Source organism: Chiloscyllium punctatum, chromosome 27, assembly GCF_047496795.1.
Source record: "Chiloscyllium punctatum isolate Juve2018m chromosome 27, sChiPun1.3, whole genome shotgun sequence".
Taxonomy (NCBI): Eukaryota; Metazoa; Chordata; class Chondrichthyes; order Orectolobiformes; family Hemiscylliidae; genus Chiloscyllium; species Chiloscyllium punctatum.
This window is the reverse complement of record NC_092765.1, coordinates 14,407,331-14,430,199: the sequence shown is the minus strand read 5'-3', so window position 1 is coordinate 14,430,199 and position 22,869 is coordinate 14,407,331. Positions and strand designations below refer to the sequence as shown.

The window sequence follows — 22,869 nt, the reverse complement described above, 5'->3', positions numbered from 1 at the left end:
AGAACAGATTCAGGATGATCTGGGTAATGATTACAGACATTCACAACAGACTTCACAAATACAGACAAGAAACTGCGTGTCAAAAATCGTTAATTTCAAAAACCACCAATCAGGAATGGACCCGGACCATAGAACAGGCTGTCACCATAGGACAGAACAGGACCACACCTCAAAAAAAAAGGCACTAAAAGAAAAAATGGTCAAACTAACACACAACAGAGAGGACACCACAACACACACCTGGGTTAGAAACCTCTCCCACAGACACAAAGAACAATAATGGCCAAGGGACTCAACCACAACCACAACCACAGGGACGCCAAGACAGCAGACTTCCTAGCAGACTAGAATGCACACTCAGGAACAATGGACTGACAGAAGAGACAAAAAAAAAACAGTGAGACAAAGTATCGTACCTCTGATAACAAGGAAAAGACAAACATAACCTCAACACCAAGGAGAGGGAAGCACTAAAATCACTAAGAAACGACAAGAACATAATCATACTACCAGCAGACAAAGGCAGGTTGACTGTCATCCTGGACAATGCAGTCTACATCCAAAAAGCGCAATTATTTGCAGATACCAACACCTAACAAAAGAGGGAGTTTGACCCCACCCCACAACTCACCAATAGGAAAAGCAACCTAAAAAAAATAAACTGACAGATAACCAGGTCTGACCTACAAAGAATGAAACCTGAAAGCAACAACACCCCCAGATTCTATGGACTACCTAAAGTGCACAAACCAGACATCCCACTCAGACCCATAGTATCACTACCAGGGACACCATCACACAAACTGGCTAAAGAACTACAGCAGAAACTGAAACACCTGATCAGTGGATCCAGACAATCTATACAATCAACACAGGAATTCTTGGACATCATCAGAAATATACATATAGACAAGGAAGAAACCATGGTCTCATTCGATGCAATGACACTGTTCACCTCCATCGACAAAACCCTAGCCAGATAAACAATAGCCAACCTGCTGGACATACAGAACAAACAGCTGCAACCGGAAGCAGCAGATTCAAACCACTACAAATGGCGGAGGAAAGATCACAGAAGCGCTTTACAGGAGGCTCCCAAGCACTGAGGATGGCACCTAGACAGGGGACGAAACATCTGCAACACAAATTCCCAGCTCGAACAGAACCACAACAACGGTATACAGGAAAGCCACACACACAGACCATGTCCTGAACTACGAAAGCAACCACCCCAACACACAAAAGAAGTTGCATTAAGACACTATTCAAAAGGGCCACAACACACTGCAGTACACCAGAACTGCAAAAAGAGGAAGAAGAACACCTATACAATGTATTCGCCAAAAATGGATACCCACGCAATTTCATCAACAGACGTCTAAGGGAAAGGCAACAGAACGAGGACATGCCGCAACCCAAAGGACTAGCCACACTACCATATATCAAGAGCATTTCCGAACTGACAGCCGGACTACTGCGACCACTAGGACTCATAGCAGCACACAAACCAACAGCCACTCTCAGACAACAACTCACCAGAACGAAGGACCCGATACCCAGCATGAGCAAAACCAATGTAGTGTACAAAATCCCATGCAAGGACTGCACAAAACACTACATAGGACAAACAGGAAGACAGCTAACAATCCGCATCCATGAACACCAACTAGCCACGAAATGACACGACCAGCTATCCTTAGTAGCCACACACGCAGATGACAAGCAACGTGAATTTGACTGGGACAACACTACTATTATAGGACAAGCCAAACAGAGAACAGCCATGGAATTCCTAGAGGCATGGCACTCATCCACAGATTCAAATCAATAAGCACATCGACCTGGACCCAATATACCGACCACTGCAACGGACAGCTGGAACTGACAACCGGAAGCGGCAGATTCAAACCACTATAAATGCCAGAGGAAACATCACAGAAGCGCTTCACAGGAGGATCCCAAGCACTGAGGATGTCACCTAGACAGGGGACGAAACATCTGCAACACACATTCCCAGCTCGGCGAACAGAACCACAACAACGAGCACCCGAGCTACAAATCTTCTCACAAACTTTGAGTATTAAGCTGAATTCTGAACTCAACTTCTCAATCTCAAACATTGCAATGAGTAGGCTTGGGTAGGACAAACGTCAAATACAGAAGGACTTCAGTAAATGAAGCTAAAATAAAGTATGCTTTAAATGCTTTTAGAACAGTGGCCTTTCAGAATTTGTAAGTTGTGCTACTAGTCCTTATTGTTCATGTGATGAAACATGAAATATTGTCCCTTAATATCAGATCATAGAGACTCCTCAACTCCTATTACACAGGATGATTTAGTTATAATAGATCCAACAATGTTTGTGCAATTCTCTAGTTTTAAATTGAGAGTCTGAACTTGCATTCTGCATTTCATTTAGATCTAACTTTTTTAAAAAAATAAATGTATCACAACAAAAGCTAATTACATGCAGCATGATTGTAGCAGCCAGCCATCAGAAAGCAGTCACTGCTTAATGATCATCCTTTTGGTGTGCTGCTTCACAATGTCCCCCAAATTATTCAGCACTAACTGCTCATTAGCATTAAACACACCAACCTACTCAAGGCAACTGTCAAATTCTTAGAGCATCCACCAGTTCGAGTTCTTCTCATGCAAGCATACTTTTTTTAAAAAAAAATGTAAAATAGTGTCAACTACTCCCTCCACCAGCAGCCTCATGGTATTGGCATTCTAGCTCCAACTGGCTTCAGTTAAGAGGTTGGTTTGGAAAGACTCAAATTTAGTTACTAGTGGCTAAGGAACAGAATTTTAACAAAATAGCCCTTTTAAGACAGGCATGCACACGAATAACTTTGGACAATCAGTGCCAGCCTGGGACTTTAAAAAAAACATCATGTCCAATATCAATGCTTTGTTCCTTTACACACTTGGCATGGGAAACAATGATTTCAAAAATGGTCATTCATCACACCTGCAGCTACATTTTAACATTCACTTCATAAAATCAGCTGAAACTAAACACCCCATATAAATTCATTACATCAGTTGGCTACATGCCATTGTGATATGGCGCAAAGGAGCCTAAAGACATCAGTACATCAAACATCGCATAAACCAAAAATTTCATGTTTCTTCCATTAGCATTTATGTAGAGTCTTTGTTAGGCATTGTCTCTAATCTCACTTTATTGCATATAAATTCTGATAAACAAGACTGAGTCACCAGATGCATCACTTGAGATTTTGCCTTTCAAATTGGTTCACTATTGGTATCAACCATAGCTGGTGCATTACTCACTGGAGGGAGAACACAAATGTATCAAATTGACATCAGCTTTACTACAAATTTAAAATCTAATTACGAGCCAAAACTTAACTTAAAATCTTTTTATTCATTTCTCAAACTCCAGTTGTTCAAATATACAGTTCTTTATATGTTCATGGAATGTGAGCAATGCTCAGCATGCTATTTTTCACTGCCCATCCACAATTACAGTACAGTCAATGATTTTGCTGAGAATCTGGGGTAACACGTAGACCATACAAAGTAAAGATGGAAGATTTCCTTCCCAAAAAGGAACTTAGGGAATCAGATTGCTGTTTACAATCAATCAATACTGGCTGCATAGTCCCCATCAGGTTTCTTTTATTAAAGTTGAATGTAAATTTCACCACCTGCCAAAGTGGGATTTAAAGATGGCTCCAGAAGATTAGGGCAATATCACAAAGTTATACCTCCCTTGAATTAACCCACCCAAAACATTCAGTCACAAAGATGTTTGGGCATTGATCATATCAAATTTTTGTAGGCATTTCTGATCTCTAGCTCATATACAAATGAGCACAAATAGTGAGATAGGAGCATGTCAGCCATAAAGAAAAGTCTTAATCAAATTTCTTGGAATTCTTGAGGCACAGCAGTAATGTCCTGCCTCTGGGCCAAAGGCCTGGGTCCAAGTATGCTCTATAGTTGTCATGGACAGATTAAAACTTATTGATGAAGATGGTCATTTTCTCCTGCAGACGGTTCTGAATTCAAATTTAAGCAAAACAATTTTATACTTCGCTCAACAGTTGAGATTGTCATAAAAACCAATCAAGTATTTATAGAACTGCTGTCGGAGCACAAAATGAAATCTGAATTACAAAAAGTTCAATGTACTTCAGAAATTTCAAGATTCTATTTTGTTTTATGTTTGCATTCAATTGAATGAACTAAAGCTCATGGAAACAAGTTTCAGAACTTAGTGCTTTGCCCATCAGCAGTTTCCACTAATTTAGTATTTGTAATATTTCAAATTATGTATTAAAGGAATTGTCCTCACTTAAATGTTTGACCTCATGGGGTAATTCTCTCCTTGAAAATGAAAGTTGAATGAATCATCACTATTCACCATTGTTTCAATCCAAGTGTACAGGATACTGGCCATATGTGCTGTTGAATGTACAATCCAGAAAGTGAAATTTCAATACATTCCAGTCACTATTTGCATTAACCACAAATATGCTGTGTTATTTACAGGACATGAGGACTCCATTTAATATTGATTTCAACTGACATTACAGTCCATTCTTCAGTCTGCAACTTGGAGTATCCTTTTCACAAAGTTAACCTAAAGCAAATACATACAAGTCACTTAAATTGTATATATACAGATGCCAAAAGAAATCGTGACCAAAAGTCAGGATGATTTTCTAATGTTTAGCTCAGAAATAACAAGTGAAAAATTCAACGGACCATTTCATGCTGGTGATTACAGATAGCTTCATCCGGAGGCTCACTGACATTACCCAGTATGGTGACTAAACATCTGAAACTTAACCTTCCAGCTCAGTGAGCAAACCTACATCCAGAACCTTAACCTGAGCTATAAATCTTCTCAAAACTCACTATGTCAATGTTAATATAAACCTACCTATCTTGAGGGAAAAATGCAAGGTAGATTAGCTTAAATTTCTTTTGACTGATTAACTCCCATTAGCAAATCTAGATTTCCCAAATCAGTGCATCCATAAAGGAGCTTTTCAATTAACCAGTATCAATAGTTGCAAACATTAATCCAAACTTTCACTAATCATATGGATTTCAAAAAGGCGCAGTTGAATGTTTGTTGTTGTAAACAAGGGCAAATTAAGTTATGACAATTTGATATGAAAAGTCAATTGATAAACCAGGAATCTGCAGCAACACTTTTCCTAGCTGAATGTATTGAGAGATGGTTAGGATTTAAACCAAACCTATCCTCCACTTATAATTCAAGTTGAGTATTCAAGAGAGTTGAAGAGAAAATAGTTAATGCTATAAAGAGATCACTTTAGATTAGATTACTTAAATTTTATTTTTCAAACCTTTCGTGATTTGCTGAGCATAAGATAAATGCAGTCATGCTTGCGGTCTCTTCAGACTCCACCTCCAAGACTCACCAGATTAAGCAGCTACAGTTCTTTCTAATGGCAGAATATTCACTTCTCCCATGATGTTACTTTCCAAAGGAGTAAGGGAAAACCAAATTTACATTTCAAGCTGAACAAAAGGCCAATTACTTCACAAAATAACTTTTCAGAAACTAATAAGCACTTAACAATTTTAAAACGAGATTTACTGAAAACACTTTCAACTTTTAGTGTGAAGCTTGCATTATTCTTGTATCATACATTTGGTGCAACCATGCAACACTTGCAGGATCAAAATTCAGGGACCCTCTACTGGCCAATTTTCACACAAGGGTTACCCTCCATTTCTGTGAATATTGAAGGTTTCTTTTTCTTTAAGCTCTATTTTGCACTAATAAACAGAGTGTATGCATTTAAATATGGTTATTTGGATCTAGAAATCTGGTAAAAGTATTTTGCATCTTATTGCAATAAGAATAGTCAAAGTCCTACCTCAAAGCTAGAATAGACATTGAAGAATTAACTATTTGCACTTTAAATGAGCTTGTACATGAAAACAAACCAAATATTTAGAAATAATTGACTATTTCCATAGTACTTCACTACTCTAGATTCTGTCTGGTCAGTGTTTTGGATTAACTGAGCAGAGGGGTATGGAATAGAAAGCATGCAATCTGTGCACAAGTTCTATTGCTGTATGTAGCAAAAGCCCACAAATGCCTGGAATGGGTTTAAAACCTCTTCACTAGTTGCAATCATATCTAGCACAAAATGAAAATGGCTGTGGTAGTTGGAAGTCAATAATTTCAGTCCCCAGCCACAAACATGAGAGTTTTTCCAGGGTAGGGTCATAGACCCAACCATCTTCAGCTATTCGATGACCTTTCATCCACAAGATGAGAAGTGGAGATATTTACTGGTGATTGCACCATGTTCGACACTATGTGTGACACAGGTACTAAAGAGGTCCATGCCCAAATGCAGCAAATCGAGACAACAACCAGACTTCAGCTGACAACTATGAATGTTGCTTGCAAGTAATCTCCATCAAGAGAGACCATAACTGCTTCCCCTTGACATTCAATGGCATGACAACAGCAGAGAGTATTATTGGAGGAGAAAAAACACATTAGGCAAAAGGTTACTTAAAGTCGGTGTGTGTGTATGGCCAAAGGGTAGTTAGGTAAGTGAATACCAGACCAGATCAGGCACTAAGATTTGGGCAACAAACACTATAAATGCTATGAAGGTGGTGAGCCACTGTCTTGAATTGCTGCAATCCTGGAAGGGAGACCTAGCAACAGTGGAGGTATTTTTACAGGCCGTTTGCATGATCATTCAACTTTTAACACTTGTTTGGCAATTATTCTGTAGTAGTTTGAGTTTTCTCAAAACACTGAAGATACCTTCTACCATTTCATTTAAAACATCTGTAAAAGATTATACCTTTAAAGGGAAACAGATTTAATTCCTAACATTGGAAGCAGCATTAACAGGATGCTAATCATTAGCTTAAAAACTCCTATAGTAACTTACAGCAGGAACCAGTAGCTTCTTAACCTCTTCAACAGCTCTTCTTAACTTCAATTCTGCTCGGTCTTGTGTGTCTTCAACGGTTATTAACACATGGAGCTCTTCATTGAGATGTTCCCAGTTTGGTTTGCCTCGGTTCTGTTCTTCCTGTGAAGACAGGAAAGCCTACATAGAATTATATAGAATCAACACCAGGGGCATGCCATTTGGCCCAGTTGGCCTATGACAGTGTTCATGCTCTGCACAGATTCTTGCTCTCAATTACCTTTCACACCTGTCCATATCTCTTCTACCTTGCATATACTTCAAGAAAAAAGCAATTATGACAAGGGAAGCTGATATGGTTCTTACTTACACACAGGCATATACAGGCAATGTTAAAATGTAAAACCACAGTGGAAATGCATCTATGCAATAACTAGAGTAGCTCTTTTCATTAAAAAAGCAAAATCTTACAGTGCAAAAATTAAGTCAAAAGTAATGCTCATTCGCTTCGAAAGTGTTTACCCACTTCATTAGGATATATTGCTCTGGAACCAATAGCTGAATGAACAAAAGCAAAAAGACAGCTGAAACAAAAACGGATGAGATGAGAACATTCAACCATCATCTTTCACAGTAGTAAGGGAAAAAAATTCCTATGATCCTACTCCACTAGCTACCTGATAAAGGTACAGCACTCCAAAAGCTTGTACTTCCAAACAAACCTGTTGGACCATAACCTGGTGCTGTGATTTTTAAAAAATTAAAACATTGAAGTTTTAATGAAGTTAATGATTCCTACTCGACTAACTGGAACATAAACCTCAACGTCAATGAACTGAAGAACACCTGGAAATTTAGACCGTAACCAGGTACTTGGGAACTCCTGGGTTTGATCAATAAGGCAAATGACTGAAATCTTGCAACAACTTTATTATGTTAGTATGTACACAAATAACTTTGTAACCAGCTCAGGCATTAATGTTGTGAAATAACAGTTTGAAGTATCACAAACTGGAAAGCATTTTACAGGAACTAGGCAGACATTCATGTTGGTACATTGACAAAGCAGATTACTTTTTTGCTCCAAAATTCTCTCAAATAGAGAAATTTGAAAACAAACCAGCTTCAAAAGGATATCTTCCATGGCAAAGAAATACTCTTGTTAAGCCGAGGAATATGTTGCAACCTAATACTTGAACTTGGAAGGCCTTGCATCTGACAATGCTTGTTTGTTCCAAGGTGTTACATGCTTACTGTAAACAGTTCACTTGATGTGCATGTGAAGTGACATACAACCTACAACTGAAAGCTGGGATAAGGCTGGATGGCAACTTGCCAGCTAGCACAGACAGTGGGCTGAATGCTCTTTTTTTCCACTACAAACAGCTATAACCCCAAGTAAAAATGGGACAACTGTTAATTTAAGGGTGCAGTGTTCTCAAGTTACTCCCTTCTCTCCATTCCTAAAAGATTCCTTTATGCAAACAACTTGCAAGTGCAGAGTTTTCAGTAACAAACTACACCAACTTCCTAAATAAGGTATATTAAAAGCATAGCAAAAACACGAAATAGGAAAGAAAACTTGAGTTGGTGCTACTTCTCCAGTGTCTTTGCACAATCCTTCAAAAATCAGTCAGGTGGTGATCCAGAGGTGATTTTCTCTCCCAAACTAATATGCCCAAAGGTGCTAACAAGCTCCCCAGGGTAGGATGTCATTCAAATATCTAGCACTAGACTCCTAAGCAATTCTTTATTCTGGAATTAGTCATGAATGGTTTTTAAATTCGGAGTAGGGTGTAATTTATTGCCCATCCCTAACTGCCAAGACAGCAATTAAGAGTCAGAAGGACAGCACTTTATAAAAAAAATACTTTATGATGCTTACCCTGCGTAGTGCTGACCCACGGGTGTTAGAATCATAGAATTCCTACGCAGTGAGAACAGGCCTGTCAACCCAAAAAGTCCATATTGACCCAGTGACCAAAATTCTTATTTTTCAAATAGCGATGGAAAAGGATAGACCAGATCTAAAAGTTAAAGTTCAAACTGGAGAAAAGCCAATTTTGACTGTATTAGGCAAGAACTTTCAAAGGCTGATTGGGGGCAAATGATCGCAGGTGAAGGGATAGCTGGAAAATGGGAAGCCTTCAGAAAAGAGATAACAAGAATCCAGAGAAAGTATATTCCGATCAGGATGAAAAGGGAAGGCTGGTAGGTATAGGGAAGGCTGGATGACTAAAAAAAAATATTGAGGATTTGGTTAAGAAAAAGGAGGAAACGTATGTCAGGTATAGACAGGATAGATTGAGTGAATCCTTAGAAGAGTGTAAAGGCAGTAGGAGTATACTTGAGAGAAATCAGGAGGGCAAAAAAGGGGACATGAGAAAGCCTTGAGAAATAGAATTAAGGAGAATCCAAAGGGTTTTTACAAATATATTAAGGACAAAAAGGATAATTGCAGAGAGAATAGGGCCCCACAAAGATCAGCCTTGTGTGGAGCCGCAGAAAATGGGGGAAGACATTAAATGAGTATTTCACATCAGTATTTGCTGTGGAAGAGGACATGGAAGATATGGAATGTAGGGAAATGGATAGTAACATCTTGAAAAATGTCCATAATACCTCGGTGGCGGTGCTGAATGTCCCGAAATGCACAGAAGTTGATAAATCCCCAATACCTGATCAGGTGTACCCTAGAACTCTTGTGGGAAGCTAGAGAAGTGATTGCTGGGCCTCTTAAAGAGGTATTTGTATCATCAATAGTCACAGCTAAGGTGCTGGAAGACTGGAGGTTGGCTAACGTGGTGCAAATGTTTAAGAATGGTAGCAAGGACAAGCCAGGGAACTATAGACCAGTTGTGGAAGGAATCCTGAGGGACAGGATGTACATGTATTTGGAAATACAAAGACTGATTAGGGATAGGCAGCATGGGTTTGTGCGTGGGAAATCATGTCTCTCAACCTAATTGAGTTTTTTGAAGAAGCAACAAAGAGGACTGATGAGGGCAGAGCAGTAGATGTGATCTATATGGACTTCAATAAGGCATTCGACAAGGTTCCCCATGGGAGACTGGTTAGTAAGGTTGGATCTCATGGAATACAGGGAGAACTAACCATTTGGATACAGAATTGGCTCAAAAAGTAGAAGACAGAGGGTGGTGGAGGGTTGTTTTTCAGACTGGAGGCCTGTGGCCAGTGGAGTGCCACAAAGATCGGTGCTGGGTCCACTAATTTTCATCATTTACATAAAACGATTTAATGCAAGCATAAGAGGTATAGTTAGTAAGTTTGCTGATGACACCAAAATTGAAGGTGTGGTAGACAGCGAAGAAGGTTACCTCAGATTACAAAGGGATTTTGATCAGATGGGCCAACGGGATGAGAAGTGGCAGATGGAGTTTAATTTAGGTAAACGCGAGGTGCTGCATTTTAGGAAATCAAAGCTTAGCAGGACTTATACACTTAATGGGAAGGTCCAAGGGAGCGTTGCTGAACACAGAGACCTTGGAGTGCAGCTTCATAGAGTGAAGGCAGCATTTGGTATGCTTTCCTTTATTGGTCAGAGTATGGAGTAAATGAGTTGGGAAGGCATGTTGTAGCTGTACAGGACATTGGTTAGGCCACTGTTGGAATAGGAGGTGTAATTCTGGTCTTTTTCCTATCAGAAGGATGTCGAGAAACTTGAAAGGGTTCAGAAAAGATTTGCAAGGATGTTGCCAGGGTTGGAGGATTTGAGCTATAGGGAGGGGTTGAATAGGCTGGGGCTGCTTTCCCTGGAGCGTCAGAGGCTGACAGGTGATCTTAGAGGCTTATAAAATCATGGGGGACATGAATAGACTAAGTCTTTTCCCTGGCGTGGGGGGGTACACGGCAGGGGGAGTCCAGATCTAGAGGGCATAAGTTTATGGTGAGGGGGAAAGATATAAAAGAGACCTAAGGGGTAACGTTTTCACGCAGAGAGTGGTACATGTATGGAATGAACTGCCAGAGGATGTGGTGGAGGCTAGTACAATTGCAATATTTAAAAGGCATCTGGATGGGCATGACTGGGAAGGGTTTGGAGGGATGTGGGCTGGGTGCTGGCAGGTGGGACTAGATTAGGTTGGGATATTTGGTTGGCATGGACAAATTGGACCAAAAAAGGGTCTGCTTTCATGCTGTATATCTCTATGACTATGACCCTCCGAAGAGTAACCCACCCAGACTCATTACCCTACACCTGACTAATGCACCTAACCTACACATTCCTGAACACTATGGACAGTTAAGCATGGCCAATTCACCTAACCTGCACATTTTTGGATTGTGGGAAGAAACTGGAGCACCTGGAGGAAACCCACACAGACACAGGGAGAAAATGTGCAAGCTCCACACAGTCGCCAGAGGCTGAAATCGAACCCAGGTCCCTGGTGCTGAGTGTGTTGGGACTGCAGTCATCCTGGCAAGTGGAGAGTATCCCAGTCTCCTGACTTGTGCCTTATTAGATGGCAGACAGGCTTTGGTGAATCAGGAGGCAAATTTGTACTGGTTTCCCAATCCTGACCCACTCTTGTAGCCAGTTATTATAAGGCTAGTCTAGTTCAGTTTCTGACCAATGGTAACACCAGGATGTTGATTTGGGAGAGGGAAGAAGAGATTCAGCAATGGTAATGCCATTAAATGTCATGGATTCAATTCTTTCAAAATGATTATTTCCTGGCACTTACGGCATAAATATCACGAGCTATTTGTAAGTTTAAACCTGGATATTGCGCACATCTTGCTGCATTTCAACATGGACAGCTTCACTAGGCTGCTCAACATTGCATAATCAAACATCCCCATTTCTGACCTTATATGGTGATGAAATAGTTGAAGATGGTGGATATCCTCAAAACACCCCTGAAAACATAGCCATTGATTCAAGAACGCCACATGTGCACAGCCAGAGGTGAATCACAAGACAGACTTTGTCAGGAGCAGAGGGGCAAATGAGGCATTGGCAGGAGCACACAAATGTCCAAGCAAACTATCAAACTGTTCAAACATCACCTAGTCAATTTCTGGCAGACTATACAAATCATACACTAGATTTGTGTCCCTTCAGAATTCACTGAACTGGGTGGAAACAAGTAACCCTCAGTTATGAGGAACTAAAAAAGGTCACAATGGCAAATGTCAGGATGGGTAACAACTGAGAATCAGACAGCAAATGAAAAATGAAATAAAAGCAAGGAGAGTAGAAAGACTGGCAAACTAACAAAAGGGATCAAAGCAGTCTATTAGCAAAACACTTGTCCTTTTAGCACCATTTGAGCCAATTTGGGATTGAAGATATTTCTGTGAGGTGGTAGTGGCAAGACAGAAGTTACTAGAGGAGTACGTGTGTTTTTACCAAGGAAGAAACACAAACGAAATAGGAATAGCCAGATACTTAACTGGCTAAAAATGGATAGCAAACATATTAGATTAGGTTACCTACAGTATGGAAACAGGCCCTTCAGCCCAAATCCACAATGACCCTCCAAATTGTAACCCACCCAAACCCATTCCCCGAACTAATGCATGTCACACTATGGGCAATTTAGCACGGCCAATTCATCTGACTTGCACATCTTTTGTATTATGAGAGGAAACCAGAGCACCCAGAGGAAACCCATGCAAACATGGGGAGAATGTCTATGTGGAGTTTGCATATTCTCCCATGGCAGGAATCAAACCCAGGTCCTTGGCACTGATGCAGCAGTGCTAATCACTGAGCCATCGTGCCACCATGAGGAAGGCTGGGTATTGTTGAAAGGGATAAGTAACCAGTATAAAATCAGATCATAAGACATAGGAACAGAAATTAAACCATTCAGCTCAACGAGCCTGCTCCGCCATTCAGTCATGGCTGATAAGTTTCTCAGGAGAAAGTGAGGACTGCAGATGCTGGAGATCAGAGCTAAAAAATGTATTGCTGGAAAAGCGCAGCAGATCAGGTAACATCCAAGGAGGAGAATCGACCTTTCGGGCATTAGCCCTTCTTCAGGAATGAGGGTGGTGTGCCAAGCAGGCTAAGATAAAAAGGTAGGGAGGGGGGACTTGGGGGAGGGGCGTTGGGAATGCGATAGGTGGAAGGACCTGCACCAACCAACCCAACCGCCCTGTGGCTGAACACTAACTCCCCCCTCCCACTCTGCCAAGGACATGCAGGTCCTTGGCCTCCTCCATCACCAGACCATGGCAACACGACAGCTGGAGGAAGAGCGCCTCATCTTCCGCCTAGGAACCCTCCAACCACAAGGTATGAATGCAGATTTCTCCAGCTTCCTCACTTCCCCTCTCCCCCACCTTTTATCTCAGTCCCAACCCTCTGACTCAGCACTGCCTTCTTGACCTGCAATCTTCTTCCCGACCTCTACACCACCACCCCCTCTCCAGCCTATCGCCCTCACCTTAACCTCCTTCCACCTATCGCATTCCCAATGCCCCTCCCAAGTCCCTCCTCCCTACCTTTTATCTTAACCTGCTTGGCACACCCTCCTCATTCTTGAAGGGCTTATGCCTGAAACGTCGATTCTCCTGCTCCTTGGATGCTGCCTGACCTGCTGCGCTTTTCCAGCAACACATTTTTCAGCTCTGATAAGTTTCTCAACCCATTCTCCCAGTAATCCTCGATTCCCTCGACAATAAAGAACCTCTCTGTCTTAAATATTCTCAATGACCTGGCCTCCACAGCCTTCTGTGACAGCAAATTCCATAATTTTAACCACACTCTTACTGAAGTTTCTCCTTTATTCGAAGGCTGCGCCCTCGGGTCCTACTCTCGCCTACCAATGGAGACATCTTCCCAATGTTCAGAATACTGAATGACCTGGACAGAGTGTAAGTTTCAATTAGATCCCCCTCTCATCGTTTTAAACTCCAGAGTATAGTCCCGGAGTTCTCATATATTAAACTTTTCATTCCTGGCACTATTCACATGACCCTCAGATCACGGTCCAGGGCCATTATATCCTTCCTGAGGTATGGGGCTCAAAACTGCACATAATACTCCAAATATGGTCTGACCAGAGCCAAAGTACATCCCCGCTTTTATATTCAAGTCCTCTCAAAATAAAACCAACATTGCATTTGCCTAAACACTGACTCAACCCTGCAAGTTTACCTTGAGAACACCCTCTCTAGTGTGTCTAGAACTCCCAAGTCTCTTTGCAATTCAGACTTCTGAATTGTCTCCCCATTTAGCAAAATAGTCTATTGCTTCTATTCTTCCTACCAAAGTGCATAACCTCTCACTTTCCCACATTGTACTCCATCTGCCAATTCTTTACCCACTCTCCTAACCTATACAAATCCTTCAGCAGCATCCCTGCCATCTCCTCAATACTACCTTTCCCTCTACCTAGTTTTGTATAATCTGTAAAACTTAGCCAGAATGCCCTCAGTCCCTTCATCTAGATCGTTAGTGCTTAAATGACAAGTTGTAGTCCAAACATTGAGCCTTGTGGAACACCACTTTCTCAGAATGGCAGCCAGTGACAAGACCCTTTAATCCCCACTCTGCTGTCTGCGACAGCCAAGGTTCTATCCACGCTAGTACCTTGCCTCTAACACCATGGACCCTTATCTTACTCAGCAGCATACTGTCCAAGGCCTTCTTGAAGTGCAGGTAGCTAACATCCATTGGCTCTCCATGGTCAAACCTAATTACTTGCTCAAAGAATTCTAGCAGATTCATCAGGCATGACCTCCCCTGATGAAACCATGCTGACTTTGCCCTATTTTACCATACATTTCCAAGTATTCAGAAATCTCATCCTTCGCAATGGACTCCAAAATCTTACCCACGACAGAGGTGAGGCAAATCTGCCTGTAACTTTCCGTCTTTTACCTTACTCCTTTTTAAACGGTGTCACATCAATTTTCCAGTCCTCTGGGACCCCTCCTGACTCATGATTCCTGAAAAATCACCTCTAATGCATAAGTGTGCAGAGGGAAATAAGGGTGGAAAATGTTGAAGTACTGATCATAATTGTCCAATACTCCTTAGATACAGGATGGTGACAAAGGGCCGATGATATATGCATAAATATTACATAGCTGTTCAAAGTCCAAGGCTAACACCCACTACTACTGTTTAACATGTAATAGAAGAGTTTTCAAACTAAACTCTGGTTAATAAAATTAACCAGATGAACAACATTAAGATAGTCCAGCACAGAGGTAAAATTAAATTGGGTTTAACAAAAAAATTGAGCTTTTAGATCAGATTGACAAGAGTAATGCAGCTGCAAAGCTAAATCTTGTGAGGGAAAGGAACAATGGTAGGAGTAATAGTGAAGTTTTTTTCTGTCTAGAGGAAGTTACACAGTGAAGTAGCTCACAGGTTGGTGTTATGATCACTTTTTCTTGACCTTACCATCCTGGACCAGACAGCCAGAGTGAAATGTAAACTTGGCAAAGTGTCAGCAACTTTTAAAAAAAGTTTAAAATGCAAGTACGAAAAGAGAATAAAAACCACAAGAGTCCTTTGTATTGAAGAAATCTACAAACGTTAATGAAGCAAAGTTGTGACAGTTCTACAATCATACATGTTACTCTAAAATCCAGAATGAACAGGATATAAATATGGGTAACTAACTGTTGTTAAACACACCAGGAAGAGCCAAATGTAGTAAAGATAGATCCCAGCAGTTTTTCAGCAATCCCTCGGACAGATTGGGTAATCAAATCTCATTAAAAATACCTTCACAATGGATTCAATTTCTTCACTTTTATAAAGATGTAGCTTCAGAACTCTTCACAGCCACTACATTATCAACGGCCTCAATTACTCATACTCTAGTACATTACCCTCCATTCCTGAGTTTACAGACCACTAGATTCTTGAAACCGTATTAGATGGTTTCAATTCGATGCAGACAGCTAGATTCACCAAGTCAGTACTGCCTTGAATGTCTTTGAGCTCTAACTTTGCCTGCTGTACAAAGCAAATAACACTAGCAGACTTTCTTCACCCATGCTCAGATGCACGATTAATTGTGGATTACTATCTCCAAAGACTTACAGCTCTAGCATGCTTCCTGAACTCTAACTCCAACATTTAGCTGCACCTTCTGGCTCCCCAAACATCTGCTCAGAACTTGCTACAGTGGCATCTTTTGGGTCAAACTCTTCACCTTTGGAGTATGTTGCGAACAGCTTGAAACAGTGTTCTGCTCTAACTCTGCCCTACTGCCCAAAACGGATTGTTCAATAATTCTTGAACTGACTGACCTGCCAAAAAAACTCTACAAGCCCCAGTCTTGCTCCCCAGGGAATACTGAACACAACAAATATTTTGAAGAGTCAAATGCAAACCGTTGGAACAGTGTTCTCTAAAATGTTAGAACATTCAGACTGTTGGCTAACACAGTACAATGTGATGACAAAGAGGATTGCATCACACTCAACATTGAGGACCTACCTAGGCTCAGTTATGAACCATGCAAAATTTCAACATTTGGAATGGCAAAAGCTAGAAGTATCGTGAACTGTCAGAACAGTGTTAAATGATAGGGCAGACTGGAGAAATGGGCAAATACTTGGCAGATGAAATTAGTAGTGTTAAGTAAAATATTTTGGTATGAGAAACCAGGTGAGGCAATATAAATTAGGTATTGTTCTAAGGGGTGCAAGTTGAGAAAGCATTCAGGATCCTGTACTTTTTAATTCATTCACTGGATGTGGGCATTGCTGACTAGGCCAACATCACCCACTCTCAACCACCTAAAGAGTAGTTAAGGGTCAACCACATTTCCACAGGTTGAGACACATGTAGGCAGACCAGGCAAGACCAAAAAAGTTTCATTCCTGAAAGGTTCTAGTTGGATTTTTCCAACAATTGGCAGCGATTTCATGATCATTAAACTCTAAATTCCAGATTTTTATTGAATTCAAATTCCACCATCTGCAACAGCAGGATTTAAACCTAGGTCCCCAGAATATTACCTGGGTCTCTGGATGACTAGTCGAGTGATAAAACAACTAGGCCATTACCACTGTCAACTGACTTCATAAATGGAAGCAAATGAGCACCAAATGAAGTTATAGTTAACATCATGCAATGATCGATTGGTCTCAACTGTAGTAGGGTTGGTCATCACACTTCAGGATGAAGGCATTCCACAATGCAGAAGAGATTTGAGAACATTTCCATGGATCAAATACGTGTTTTAAGTTGAGACATTGAGACTGCTCTCTTTAAAAGGAGGTTGAGGAGGAAATTTAGAAGGTGTTCAAAACCATGAAGTGAGTCAAAACAGATCATGATTCAACAAGAAATGGCCAGAAATTCTCAGCTATTACAGATGTAATATAGAACACTAACATCTATGCAAGGAAAAAAGAAAAACTAAAATTCACAGTGCAAATTTTACTGTGAAGACTGAACAGATTAAGCCAAGGAAAGAAGGTATCTCTGCTTTTTGTTTAGTGTTAGGTAGGACTTCAATTTGGAAGAAGATTTGACATGTACAATATTATCTTGAATAGAAAAATAATTTCACAGATATATTCAGCATAAATGCACTTCGACTAAGGCATGTAGGTGGATCTAATGATTGAGCTGAAACATTAACCACCCACAACATTTAGCTGCCTTAAGTTTGTTAACTGAAAAGATTGCCCCATTTAAAAAAAACTAAAACAGTTATGAACAATGATCAGTCTAAAGTTATACTTTTTATAAATCATAGCCAATTTCTAAAATATAGAATTTTTTTGGCCTTCAAATTAGTCAAACTGGTTTTCACTAAAAACATTTGAAATTTCACTTTGATACAATTTTAACTTGTTAATAAAAGGTAACTTGCAGATGCTTAGCCAAGGTTGAGTGACCTTTCAAGAAACTGAAAGACTCAAGAAAAGTCTGTCACATTTAGATTAGAAGAAGTATTTATATACATTTTGAAGGAATGGATCTATTTTTGGGTGTGGAGTTGAATATTCTACCTTTGGTGCTGCAGAAGCACAAAAACTGAGTGAAGAAAACACTTACTAGTCAAGAGAACAGGAAATAGTCTTAGTGAAAAAACACACAAGAGCTGTGAAACCATGGGTGAAAGTTAACATTTCTGACCTTCAGCACAAAAACATTGCAGCCCTGGTCTTAAAATTTCAAAACTCTTGCACAAAAGTCTTAACTATTAAAAGGGTAAGTGACTAAATTAACAAGAACACAGACAACCATCTATACAATTTTTCCAGTTAATTGAAGAAAGTCATGTTTCATACTAACATCCAGTGTGAATTTTGATTCCTTACTTTTAACATTGAAATGTGACCCAAGTGAACTGTGAAGGCCTGACAGTGAACCATATGACTTCTCTACATAAAACTTGACTAATCAGACATGTGAAGATTTCTCACTATAAACAAACCTAGATTTTTAACAGTATTAGAAATGTTTCTAAAATTATGAAGTCAACACGATTCAAGCATTGTCAAGCATTTTGCAAACATGAAGTGATTAAGTAAATGCTGTCATTAATGTCAAGCTTAAATTCCCTTCCAATACAGGTTCGCTTCACTTAAAAGTGAAGAAACATTAAGTAAAACAAGATCTGCCAGAGTTAATAATCAATGTTAAAGTCAAGATTAGTTTCCTGACGACAATATTTCACCAGCAAAAAAAAAGCTGATATACTGTGATATGCATCTGCAACACTGTGCAGTCCTTCATAGAGTCAGATGTACAGGATAGAAACAGACCCTTTTGTCCAACCTGTCCATGACGACCAGATATCCTAACCCAATCTAGTCCCACCTGCCAGCACTTGCCCCATATCCCTCCAAACCCTTTCTATTCATATACCCATCTAAATGCCTTTTCAATGTTGCAATTGTACCAGCCCCCACTCCTTCCTCTGGCAGCTCATTCCATACACTGACCACCCTCTGAAAAAAGTTGCCCCGTAGGTCACTTTTATATCTCTCCCCCCCCGAACCCTTTCAAGTTTCACAGCATCTTTCTGATAGGAAGGAGACCAGAATTGCACGCAATATTCCTACAGTGGCCTAACTAATGTCCTGTACAGCCGCAACATGACCTCAACTCCTGTGCTCAATACTACAACCAAAAAAAGAAAGCATACCAAATGCCTTCTTCACTATCCTATCTACCTGCGACTCCACTTTCAAGGAGCTATGGACTTGCACTCCAAGGTCTTCCTGATTTAATTTGCAAATCAAGGAAAACTTCAGTTAGGCAAGTAAACTTTTTGCTTGCAGAGAAGCATTTAAAGCACATTATAGTACAGGGACAGCAGATATTCCTAACTGTTGTAACTGTACAGGCAAAATACTAGAAAATACAGCTCCATTTTGCTGTGGATCTGCGGAGGTCAGATCAAGAAGAGGGCAAATTTGGTAACAATTGCCAATGGTTTTGTAGTCACCACTATCAAAACTAGCTTTCAGTTCCACAGTCATCTATTGAGTTCAAAATCTGCCAACTCAAGATGGGATTTGGGCCTGTCCCCAGACAATTAGCCTAGAACTCAATGGTTAGTCCATTCACATTACCACTGTCTCCTTTACTGTTTCGCCTTCTCATCCTTGTAGCACATATGTCACCTTGCATCTGCAATTTTTGCACTGCTCAGTAAATGGAATCATGAGAGCAGTATGTTGAAACAAAGATTTATATACTTTTAACTTCAGTGAATGTGGCACCATATGAAGTTGATGGAACAGGGAAAGCCCTGCCCCAGTCTGCTCAAATCCCCACAGCTGAGTTTACTCAATAAATTACAGTATACTGTATATTACAAAGAAAACTCTGTAGGTATCGATCAGAGTGTTCCTCACCATCTCTTGCATGTTAGGTTCAACAATCTGGATTCAATGCAGCACTTAAAAATCACAACCATTTAGCATGATTAACAGATTATGAATATTCCGTATGTGGCACTCCACAGATATCTTTAAAAAGAGACAAGGTTTCAAAGCCTTTCCCCAAATTAAGAAATTGCATCGTTACAGTCCTGCATACTTATGCTGACATTCACATTTGGACAGCTTTTCTTGAAGGCTTGTATTGTCAATTCACTCAGGGAGGAACAGGGACTCATTACCAACCAATGTAGCTTGGGGGGCTTGGTTTGTACCCAGATGATCCCATGTTCAAATTATCTAGTGTGAAAACTATTTTGATCCTCAAGTCATTAATACAGAGCTACATTAAACTTTTTAATGGTACATGGCCATAAAATTAGTTGATTTCAAATATGTAGAAAATCCATAACTCCTTGGAACCACAGCCCCTTAAAATAATTTCTATTTTACTGATTAAAAGATAACAGACTGACAGTAGATGCAACTGATTCAGTGGTCTGACATACTGGACTCGATAGATGCAGTAATAAAAAGAATGGAACTTTGGTCCAAGTGCATAATTTTTCACAACTCTGCTAAATGTCACAGGCAGGAAGCTCAACATTTCGGCGGTGTGGAAAGGCCTCTTTCCTTTACTCCGCACTCAGGCCAGTGTCTGGGGTTTGCCGATTACTGTGGTGGTCTCTCTCCAGCAGACGCAAACTTCAAAGACCCGGAATGTCACATTAGGGCAACTCCTCTGGAGAGAGCGCACTGAACCAAACTCACTGTTTAGAGCCTGACCAGCGAGTCAGAACTTATCTCCACACAGTAATCATGACCGCCACCAATGCATGGATGATTTCTTCTTGTTGGTGGGGCAACAGCCACCTGGTACCTACCCTCTCAGGCAGTACCCCCGGATCAAACTGCTTATCTTGGCCAACAATCCCCCCTACAGTAAGCGGTTCAAACTACCCTGATCACGGTTCAAATCACCCTTCAGTCCTTGACACTGGAATTACAGCTTAAGATCTGCTGTGAACTCAGTCAGAATGTGTGTACCCAGAAGGAGCACAGACTGAGTCAAATAGAATTTTAAAATTACCAGTGAACTTTATTACAGAAACAAAAAATTCAACTTGCCCAATCCATACTTCGATGAAACTTACATCCTGATATCAAATGAGAAAACTGGAGTGGACACAACATAAAATCTTTAATCTTGCACAATTTACAGGGTACTTATACTTTAAGAATTATACAACCACCCTCCCCCATACCTAACCAACGACTTCAGAGTTCGAATGTCCCAGGCCTGAAAAGGGTTTTTCCAGTCTCAGAGGGACTTGCCTGTCCAGTGGAGCTCCTTTTCTGCCTCTGGTGTTGTTGCGGACTTACAAAGTCTGAAGTCACACACAACATCAATGCCTTCAGTCCCAGCGAGTTCAGAGTGGGGAGAGTGAAAAGGCGAAGAGCCCTGATAGCTGGTCCCTTGCGATTCCAAAGGGTCAGCCAGCCCTGTCCCTCCAGTAATTCCATTTCACAAAGTATCTCCGGTAATTGCTGGCGTCGGTTTAATCTCATCATTCATGGAAACAAAGGGATTGATACCTTCCCAAATTTACTTAACAGAAATTTTGATGACTTCATAGAGCCTCCCAAACTGTTTTCAGATTAGAGTAAATGGCTATCCCATCAACTAGACAGGCTCCAGTGTTCAGTTTCAGGGTCATTACCACTTCTATGTCTACCTCTTCATACAACGTTTGGCGGGTGCTGTTTTGTTGGTCGAGTTGTCTCATACCTCTGAGGATCTGCCCCTAAGTAGTGTCCCCCAATTCTGGCAGGGCTGAGAAATCCTGCCTGCACAGACACCAGGTTGACCAATTTTTCACAAAAGGCCATTTTCTTTCAGTCTTTCCTTTCAAAACTGGGCAGTGCCTTGAAACTGGGAAGAAAGTTTTGGCTGTTACTAAAATGAAATTTGAAGCTTTGACACCTCCAAGCTCTACGCTGGTAGTTGGAGATAGCAATAGTTGGCTCACTGGAAAAGGCAATAAAGTTAGTAGGATAAATGTTAAATAGATGCGTGTAAATCAAAAGAGCAGCCAAAGATAGAATCCCATACTACATCAGATGTCATTGCCCATTTGTGGACGAGCAAGATATTAAGTAAGAAGCCACTGCAACAACACAATTAGAATGCTGTTTATTTAAAACGAGTATTCAAAAGTACACCACTTCAAAAGGTTATCTAAGTTTTTAACAGATTTCGGGCAAGTAAACCCATGCAGTCACTCATCCAACTATTTAATTCGTGGCCTGAACTGATTTTTGATCTTTGCTTTTAATTTTCTTCAGACTCTTGAATGTGAATATTTCACATGAGCCATAAACTCATTATCCAATTATCTCAAATTGGAAGAGGAGATCATAAGCATTAATGGATGGCAAAATGTGCATTTTATGCAATATATACATGAGCTGGAAAGTCTGAATGCAATGTTGATTGTACAGAAAGCTCAAGCATTACAAAATGAGAGCCTTGGGAGGGAAACAAACTGCATTGATGAAGTGTACTACATTGATAAAGTGTATACATTCTATGTACTCACCCAGGTTTAATGAGCCTGCAGGTTAAAATGACTAAGTATTGAAATTTTACACTTCATTTGTCACCTTCAAAACTAATTAATAGTAGGAAGATTTGATTTGCAGAGCATATTTCTCAGACTACAGCAAAAAGCACAAACTCAGCAAAATTGAAGTGCAAATGTCTGGGTAAAAAGTTCTATTTTCTGGCACATGTAATTAACTTCTACAAAAATAATGTAACTTCTATCAAATCAATCTAGCAACATTCAAGTTGCTCAGAAACTGGAATCTCTTATCACTGCTTCCAGTGGTTGCAAGTGATGTATTGATGCAAGATGAAAAATGACAGAATTTGTCATTTAATAACAAATGTTGCCAAAATAGGCCTTTAGTCAGAAAGAAAAACAAATGAAAGCTGCAGTACAAGATTCAGAAATATCTGAACAGTACATATTCTACTTGCTTTCTTCAAATGCTTGATCAAACATATTGTAATGTTAAAAGATTAAATTGGACCATCTCCCTGGACATTAAAGG

The 22,869-nt window shown here is 40.3% G+C and overlaps 1 protein-coding gene across 9 annotated transcripts in view; it reads right to left on the bottom strand.

The window, feature by feature from the left end:
- Positions 1-22,869, bottom strand: part of qkia (QKI, KH domain containing, RNA binding a) — a 105,109-nt gene that overhangs the window by 26,447 nt on the left and 55,793 nt on the right. For 5 of the 9 annotated variants that reach the window (XM_072548131.1, XM_072548128.1, XM_072548134.1 and 2 more), the window contains exon 4: positions 6,934-7,095. In XM_072548131.1, the coding sequence (XP_072404232.1) occupies positions 6,934-7,095 (162 nt within the window). The remainder of the gene's footprint in view (positions 1-6,933; positions 7,096-22,869) is intronic. The other 4 variants (XM_072548130.1, XM_072548132.1, XM_072548135.1 and 1 more) reach the window with 1 other exon arrangement.